The sequence below is a fragment of the Mixophyes fleayi genome, chromosome 1 (assembly GCF_038048845.1).
Source record: "Mixophyes fleayi isolate aMixFle1 chromosome 1, aMixFle1.hap1, whole genome shotgun sequence".
Lineage (NCBI taxonomy): Eukaryota > Metazoa > Chordata > Amphibia > Anura > Limnodynastidae > Mixophyes > Mixophyes fleayi.
In genome coordinates this window covers 322,367,833-322,377,248 of record NC_134402.1, presented here as the reverse complement: position 1 = coordinate 322,377,248, position 9,416 = coordinate 322,367,833, and the positions used below count along the sequence as shown (strand labels likewise).

Genomic DNA, 9,416 nt, shown 5'->3' with positions numbered 1-9,416 from the left:
TAAAAATATACAGAGAAGCAGTTCTCATAAATATAGTCATAAAACCACTGCTGTACATAAAGAGCTTTAATAATCTGTATGAAGGCTTTGTAGCATCTGGAATATTCAAATGAAAGTACAGAAATTACATTTGGAGGGTTTTGAACCCTCCAGTGCACAAGCCTTTGTCTGAGAGAGAAAGGAGGTCAAACGAAACATAATTCGTGATATCTAAGATATAAATCAAACACACAGATCATGACGCTGTGAAAGGTAAGGAGATGAAAGAGGAAGAGTCAGGAAGTGTAGGCAGAGTTCTAACACACAAATGCAGATGTACATATATTCACTAAAAAACAGAAGGAACTTTTAACCCATTCGAAGAAAGAGTCTATTGGCTATATAATAATGGAAGGGCTAAATCTGTGTGAACTGAAAGTAGCCTTCAAACCTATGATTGTTCTGCTCGGTGTATTATGGATAAGTAAATGACCTGTGCAGTTCTCCTCTCATTACATCAACCAAATATTCCAAATAACTACCATCTTATTTAAAAAAAAAAAAACCTCATATTTAAGTGAACATCCGAATATTTTAAAACGAAAATTCGATTACTGCGCCGCATTTAGTTATGCATTTTATCACGTCAAGGATTACTACCATCCAAATGATGTAGATGACTGGTTAACAGTGTAGTGTGCTCGATTCTGGGACCTGCATAATAGTACGTTTACTTTCTTGTTCGTTAATATTATGTACAACTCTCTGGTATATGTTGACGCCATACAAATGAAGTGAAGAGGTAAAAACATTTGGATGACTAGATATGGCTTATTACCTGAGAGGCGAGGACATGCTGTTGGAGGTGGAAAGGTAATGGCGATGTCCCTGGTAGTCCTTGAGATGATGAAGCCATTACTGTAGACTCTATGCTGTTGACCCCTGATGTAGCTCCTGAAACTGAGGCTAACAATGGACTCATACCAGCAGCCATGCTGGAAAATGCACCCCCCATAGCAAACTGACTGGGGTGAAATAGAAGTGGGTGTGAGGCCCCCAAGGGGTTAAAGAACTGCTGTCCAGTGAAGCCAGGAGGGAATCCCAGGTTCTGTAGATGACCTTGGTTTAGATGGTGGGAGCTGCCGTCGGTCTGTACAGTTAGCGGTGGGTAATGTTCCTTGGAGATCTTAGGCTCCTCTAGTTTGTGTGAATCCCTAGTCGGGGTCTTGAGATCCTCCACACTCAAGACTCTGCTGCTGGAAGAGATCTGCCCCGGGCTGTGTCTAGAATCTGGGGAACTCTTGCCAGTCCTGGTGCTTTGCTCCCTGCCTCTGCAGCTCACGTCCGAGTTAAACAGAGGTAGCTTAGGTGGGCTCCTCATCTCCTTCGGGTGCTCACTGGTCGTGGTGGAGATAGTGGCCGAGTCCCCGGTGTCTTGTCCTGCTTCGTCTTTAAGATCATCCTCACTTTCCCCCTCGCTGTCGCACAGGCCTAAAACAAGCAGATTGGAGGTTTAGCAACTGTTTGTTCTTCCATATCAATGTATCATAATATCAGAAAAATTCATTGCGTTTGGGTACAAAAATATTATTTACCCCTAAGTATCATTAAGAGGAATTGTTAGCGAGTTAGGGATCCATATATTAATTATTGTTGAAAACCTAACCACAGAAAAATGAGGAATATTTCATAAAGCACCACAGTGTGATAATTTACCCCTTGTATATAAATCTATAATTTGTAACAAAATATAAATAAAATAGTCATCATAAATGTACATGTTTATAATGGTGATTTAAGGAAGACACATTTATTTGTATTTCGTTTATTGTTATACCTACTGTATTTGCATACGTACAACGTGCTAATCATTTCTGAGAACCAAGTAAATAATATATTTGGAACTTGATTGCATTTTTATAGTCTGCCATGAGTTAATATAAAAAGTCTTAGGGCCAGGATGGGGAATAGGCTTTCAGCGCTAGTGGTCTAATGCCCTTCCTTTGTTGTCACATTCCATATACACGTTTACTGCAGTCTTACAGATCAGTCGTGGAAGGGTTAACAGGACTGAACCCGCCACCCCGACCTAATACTGGTTTCTTCCTGTTAACCCAAGCAGCCACATTCAACGCTCTAGAAGAGGGATTATCAAATAGTAACTTCTGCCACCGTGCATGTGATCTCAAGAGGATGGGGAGGTCTGAGTGATGGGGTTAATGGGAGATTAGGAATGTACCTTTAAGGTTTGAAGTGCCCACTGCGGATGCGGTTGGAGAGGAGGTCTGGGCAAAACATTTAAACGCAGTCTGTTCACTAGAGGACTCATCTGAGCTACCATTATCTTTCTTCTGCTGCTCATCAAAGGCTCGCATGGACTGAAGGGTCAGTTGTTTCCTTGAAAGAAAAAAGCAAATCGCATATTTAATGTGTATAATTCCCTACGTGTAATATAAACAGTCGGGAGACAGAAGTATTTGACCTCTGGTTTAAAGGCCCTAACTGTTGGAGACCTGGCACATCCCGAGTTCTCTGGAGAAAGGGGGCTGTACAGAGTGGGCTTCCTTATATCACACTTTTCTTTTGCACGGCACAATACTATTACCCTTTGACATTTGATTTAGATTTATTGTCTATGATCATAAAAATAGCATAATTACTTCCTAATGCTAATCGCATTCACAAGACACACACATGTTGTTAGCGGCCATTCAACGATTAGAAATTATATTCCAATATTGGATTAAATCAATCTATCTATTTCAAATGTGTCTATAGACACACACACGTATCTGAGAAATGTTACAAGGAGAGACAAAGTTATCTAACAATGAGGCTAGAAGTCAAACACCTGAGATGGCCTCTATTAGCCGCTAGTGTGAGTTGGCTGAACTATGTGACAGGACAGTGTCAGTGGGCCTTTTCAATCCGAGGTGTAAGAAATTCTTGGAGGGATACAAAAAAATGCCCCCGACGTGGGAAATATCATGGCAGCTTCACGTTTAACTGGAAAAGCCCTAATTATAGGAGGTTTCACAAAGTAATGCCAAATATGGGTCTATCCGTCTAATTCAACAGCCAGTCCACATTTTACAAGTACTTACATTTTATACAGACAAATATTAAATTAAAATTCTTGCTAGAGTAAAGAAAAAAATAATCTTCATTTATACATTAAACATATTTGAGAATTCCCCAAATACATGATGTCAACGGACCCTGCGTTTTATCTGGATCTGAAATAACATTTGCTTTCATATTACTAGGGCAGCCAAGATACGCAATGTTCCCCCCTCCATGTTTATTTTAACTGCGTTTGGTTTTATGATCAGATTTAAAAAAAACTGTATTTCTTTTGCTTGGTAATTTAACCGAAATGAACATTTCCTCGTAACTTTCACGAGGATTGAGTAAAATGAACAACTTTATAGGCACAAACACAGAGCTTCCCAGTTGAATCTGTAGTAGAACTGATTCTGGGTTTCAGTAGGTGGATAATAATGAATTACAATGCTACTATTCACAGACTATCGTAATGTATGAATTTAATTTAAACATCTTTATGTCATTGTCGCTACATAAACAAAACTAGATTACTAAATCCAGCTCGAATGTGTTTACCCGTCAGAAGAATTTTTATTTCAGACAATCGTAATTTCACAAAACATAATGCACACCAACTGTACTTATCCACTCAATACATATAGTCATTTGCACAATCGCATTGTATCATTCCAACTGTAAATCAACTGGATACACGTACACAAAATCTTGGTACTTGGTACCAAAAATATTTGCCCCTTACCTACATTAAATATATTGCCTGGCATAGACTCACCTTTTCTCTCGTCTTCCATTGCCCGTGTCACGGAAGCCTTTGGCAAAAGGATTGTTATCGATTTTTAATTGCGTGATCTAGGGATATAAAGGGGACAACACGTGTGGGAAAAGTGCATACATGGAAATAAACATAATGGCGATATATTTTTCGCTAAACATACAACGTTTAAAAAATACATAAATTTGGGGAAAGGAATTGTGTTTATTTCCTCTCTTTTCGGTATGGAACGGGTTAAATTACACTGTATTACAGCCTCACCATCTAACTAATGATCAGTGTGCCCATGGCACCAATGAACAATAAATACAAGAATCAACACAGTTTCTGTTAGAATCGAATCGCGCTGTAGGGTGCTCAGACTGTGCTTCATTATAAACTTCTACTTCCATAGGGCAAATGTTTTTTAAATTATAAAGGGGACGCGGATTGTGATTGTGCTGTGAGCATTTGTTTCCAGTTATATCTCTCCCTCTCCCCCTCCCCTGCCCTTTCCCCCCCTCTCTCTCTCTGTCTCACCTTAGTAGAGCCAAGCCAAAGTCACTATATTGGGGTTTTATTTAACGTTGACTAAAACCCCTGTATTTAATGGTTATTCCGTAGAGGCATTAGTGAACTAGACAATAATGTAATGTGCATGTGTGCACTTGGCAGATTAATCTACATGCAGAATTGTAATGCTGCTTATTTCCTCATACAAGCAGATTGTAATCTATATTATCCATATCCAATTGCTGCATTTGAAATACACGTGATTAAACTTCTAATGAACACACTTGTGGGACACCTTACAGGAAAACGACCTAACTATGATCAGTATATACGCAACATATATACAGTTAATACTGAACAAAATTGCGAGCAGTTGGCTATCTCACCAGCATAAGCCCAAAACAAATGCACAATACTAACATCTGACTTTACTATTTGGTAAAGTACATAAATGACTGGATATACAGGTGGAAGTGACCAAGAAATTATTTTGTAGTTTGGTAAAATTTACAATATAAAATATCAAAGGAAAATGTAATAAAAAGACACAATAATATTCATTGAGAGGCAGAATATTCTGGTAAAAGGGACGAATAGAAGTCCCTCGAATATATCTTTAACCAGCTATATAACAATGTTAAACATCGCTTAGTCTCCATATTGTTAAATATTTACAAGCAACACATACATTAGCACTTTGATCTTTTTCAGACATACTTAGTGCAGACAAAAAGTGGAAAGTCCACTCTTTGGATAGCACTACAAACTATATACACTTATTTTCTGAGCCATAGATACATAGGTGATGGCCCCTCTACCAGATAAGATAGGAAGGCTGAAGGTGTAGTGGGGGGAGGGTTCTTGACTTGGAGTATCAATGCATAATAAAAAAATCTTTGTGGGAAAAAAGCCAAACCACGTTGGATAAATCTCTATAAGCTTCTTACCTTATCATTCTGGTATGCAGTCACAGCAATGAAATCGGTCTCAGGGAACACATAGGTTCTGAATGTGCTGTAGGGTAGTTTCAGAATGTCATTGGCTCGTACTATATGGAACCTGGGCTGATACTTGTGCATGGAATTTAAAATAGTCTGCAAAGTATAACAGAAAGAGAAAGCGATTTGAACCAGATTTACTAATTCGACTTCCACTGAATCATGTTTTAAATATATGTATAAAAAAATAATGTTATTTCTAGAAACATTATTCATTATTTTAAATAGAAAAAATATAAATGTATTAAGGTAAATGACGGGTTTTCTAGCGCTAACACGGTCACATTACTCATTTTCCATTATGGCGACCAACTATTTTACATAGTACTGAAATCTCGCCAAATTTCTCCATAAAATATAATAAATTAATAAATAAATCGTGTAAAAAAATATCCATTTAATGTATGCCTCTTTTAAAACAAACATGTATTAGCCATAAATGCTGTCTTTCCTATAATAAGATGATACTTTAAGACAAACCGAGGGAAAATTAAAATATGCTCGTTTTGTCGAGTTTACAATATAAATAATATATGTTTATAGAAGCGATATGCAATGTATAATCTGGTCTGTCCAAATGTACCACCCATCTGCTAATATATATATGAAGTGCTCACAATATTCAAAAACTAAATACATTTAGTAGAAATCCCGCTGCACCACGTTATAGAGCAGTTCAAAATATGTGGGTGCCTTCTGATTTAGCAGCCACAAAATTGGATATAAAACCATTTATTTTTTAAATGAGAATGTGACCTGGCTTATCAGCACTCTTAACCAATAATGGCACTTATTATATCTTATTAATAAACCCCTTTCATCAACTGCAGCCATAAAGCTTCCCGTGAATAGGAAAAATATAATTTGCAGGCAATTCACCCATCGATTATATCTGTTTGAAAGTCCACACTTTTTATATGTGTGTCAGTGCAGCGGCGATTGGAACATAAAATAACTTTTAGAAAGATAAATATTTTTTTAATTTCCCACTCAAGCTCACCTTTCATTGGTAAAATGACAGTAAATATTGAACTGAAACGCTGAAAATACTGTAAAACTACCATTAAAAAAAGGACAAAATTATATATGTGGGTGTACACGGAGATAATAAAATCACGATTTTTATTCTGAACACACACTATAAGCAGTGTGTGTATATATATATATATATATATATATATATATATATATATATATATACTCCTAGACAGTTGTTCACAGCAATTTGTCTACAAATAATATTTAGATTTGAAAAGGTATATAATAAGTTAATGACTTGTTATATTATAACAATAATGAGGAGCCAACTCACAAATCCATGCTTGTCAGAGATGTTGTTAGTGAGCTTGAGTTTATGGAAGGTCACTACTTTGGACATCCATTGTTCTCCCGTGGCCGGGCTGTCTGGGTGGATGTACATTCGCTTGGGCATTTCGGGGTCAGCCTTTCCAGCCACCATCCAGCGGGAGTTATGGAACTTGTATCTGCAGTCGTCTGCAGCCACTATGTCCATGAGCAGAATGTACTTGGCTTTTTTGTCAAGGCCTGTGCACCTTACTTTAAATGGAGGGAACATTCTCCTAAAAGGTTTAAAAGAATGGAATTGAAAAATGCAGATCAGTCTACCATGGTCGCATACTATAACTAGAAAATACTTCTATTTACATATATACAGCCTTTCTGTCGGCAATGTAACGAGCAGGGCGCTAGAACCAAAAGATCAAAGCTCTTCAGTTTAATGTTTAACCTTGTCAGTTGCAGTTAGTGCTGCTTCGTTTGCACTGGAGGAGTTTAATATCACATGTAAGATGTGGATTATCTCAGTCGATATTTTACATTACAATTTACATATCAGAGATATTTTCAGGGGACAGGGCCGTGTCAGATCACTGTGTGCAAGCCTTATCAAGAAGTGTACATTATGATTAAACGTTAGAAGGCCAGAAAGTCACTATCTACTATGGCTTCTAACCAGGAAACACATGACATCATAAAAGAATCATCATTCGTCACTAACCTTTGATGCAAAACTTTGACCACAACAATCATAGATAAGCAGGGGGAGGGGGGAGGTGTCACGGGGGATATTGACTACTTACCTGAACTATTTAAATGTAGGATTGCAGTCATAAGAAGTGATTGTAGGAAGTTATACCAGTGATTGCATTTGGTAAGGGTTAAAATCCGCTGACATTATGATGTATTTATAAATCAAAAGTGTGTGTGTATATAAAATGTGCTTACATATTGTACATGTAGCAGAAAGCTCTATATCCCGTAATATAAATATAAATATATATGGAGAGCATTAAGGAGAGCTCATACACCGCCATCCTATTTGCCAGGTGATCTGTACTCCTTGGCATGACAACAGCAGATCTTTGAAGCGATAGCTGAAGAATTTCCATTCAGTCTATTATGGTCGTTTTCTTACACAAGCTCCTCATTGTCTGCACTTGCTGTGTGTCTCTGTATATGTTTAGTGTTTGGGCCAATTAATAGATAATAAAAACAAAGACTATGACTCACCTCCCAGATTTGGTGATGACCATCTCAGTTCCCCTCTTATGGAACTGTTCCCAGAGATCCTTGGCTTCCAGATGAACTTTTGGATCGTCTTCAACTTCTTCTTCTGGTTCAAGAGTTTTGAGAGGCCTTAAATGAGAAGCTGCCTGGTGACCCAGAGAAGAAAAGGGGATGCCACTCTCTGCAGCACCCACTAATTGATCCATGATGGGTTTGGTTAGGACACCAGGAAGGGAAAGAGCCCCATTGTGTGGCAGAGCCAGAGTCGGGAAAAAAGGAGGCTGGTGACCAAGAACTGCACTCATTGCAAAGTCCGGTGCCCGATGTGATAGGAATGGGTGGTAAGCCATGCTTGACCCTGAAATTACTGGATCTCTCATGGATAAATTCATCCACTCCAACCCTGTGGATATCACAGCTCAAGACTTAGTCCACGCTTAGGGACCTTTACAGGTACATAATTATAACAACACAACGTCCAAAACGTCAATAAGAAACAAAATGAAAGATGGAATATGATCAGTCCACAAAATGAACAAAAAATGGATAATGCTCCTAATTGTGACGTGCAAACAATTCAAAGTTAAAATCCCAGCTCCTTAACAGCCAAGAATAGAAGAGTCCAACTTTGTGCTCTGAAGAGGCAGGAAATCTAGTCCCAGATTCCTTGTTCTTCTCTGCAAGCAGCTTCCGTGCAAACACTCTTCCTCGTTTCAGTTCTGCAGTCTGGTAAGGAAACAGCAACACTATATAGGTTTATTTGTTATTTTTTTTTCTCCTCAATACAGGTTCGTGCTCAAATCTTCCAACGTGCAGGCTCTCTATGATCCAATTGTACAGCTTCTCTTGTTTTGCAAGGTATTTGTGTAGAAAAATAATATTTAGAAAGATGAGAGAGAGATAGAAAGAGGGGGACACAGAGGAGAAAAAATAGAAAGAGGGACACTCTCAGCTCCAAGTATTCTGTGTGTGAAAGTAGTCTCTCCTTACACCAGATCCTAGGGATGTGTTGTGGCAATGCAAGGAGTCCAGACCTAGTTGATTGGCCCTTTGACGCTTTTGGACCAATTGTGTGGCTTCATAGGCGTGGTTTTGACAGGTCTGGTGGATGGGGACAGGGCTGAGTTATAAAAAGAAGGTGTCGGAAGCTGTAACGTTGCAGCAAAGCATCACTACTACATAATGCCGTGTGAATATGTCAACATGATCAGATCAGATGGGAGGGGATAGAGCAGGAAGGTGTAGGGGGTGGAAGAACAGAACAGGCTATTTAATCACTGGCAGAGAAAGTCAGTAACCTCTAGGTGGCTTTGTAGGAAAGACAGAGAATAAACACATACAGTTAGCGAGCACAGGGGGAGGGGAGCTGCCTGTAACTGTATGTGTCCACAGAGGGCAGGCTTTTCCCTGACACCCCATGTGTATCTCTGGGTTCTGTTCCAGAGTCTTTTGGCCACTTCCAATTTTGACTTATCAACAGTTACTCAGTGGGGCTCCCATTTCATCGCCTTGTTCCTGTACAATGGCAGGAAGGATAAGTGCGAGCAAGACAGAAATTTTGGACTGTACTCAGGGAAACTTGA

At 38.7% G+C, this 9,416-nt stretch overlaps 1 protein-coding gene and 1 long non-coding RNA gene across 3 annotated transcripts in view; one reads left to right on the top strand and one right to left on the bottom strand.

The window, feature by feature from the left end:
* The window catches only part of TBX3 (T-box transcription factor 3), a 10,138-nt gene extending 1,147 nt beyond the window's left edge, over positions 1-8,991 (bottom strand). The window contains exons 1-6 of the mRNA XM_075213862.1: positions 7,837-8,991; positions 6,620-6,887; positions 5,257-5,403; positions 3,818-3,894; positions 2,219-2,376; positions 818-1,470 (exon numbers count right to left, since the gene is read on the bottom strand). Of these exons, the coding sequence (XP_075069963.1) occupies positions 818-1,470; positions 2,219-2,376; positions 3,818-3,894; positions 5,257-5,403; positions 6,620-6,887; positions 7,837-8,225 (1,692 nt within the window). The 5' untranslated portion in view covers positions 8,226-8,991. The remainder of the gene's footprint in view (positions 1-817; positions 1,471-2,218; positions 2,377-3,817; positions 3,895-5,256; positions 5,404-6,619; positions 6,888-7,836) is intronic.
* LOC142159198 (uncharacterized) overlaps positions 8,474-9,416 on the top strand; it is a 271,377-nt gene continuing 270,434 nt past the window's right edge. For both annotated transcript variants that reach the window (XR_012692924.1, XR_012692925.1), the window contains exon 1: positions 8,474-8,562. This is a non-coding gene — a long non-coding RNA (uncharacterized LOC142159198). The remainder of the gene's footprint in view (positions 8,563-9,416) is intronic.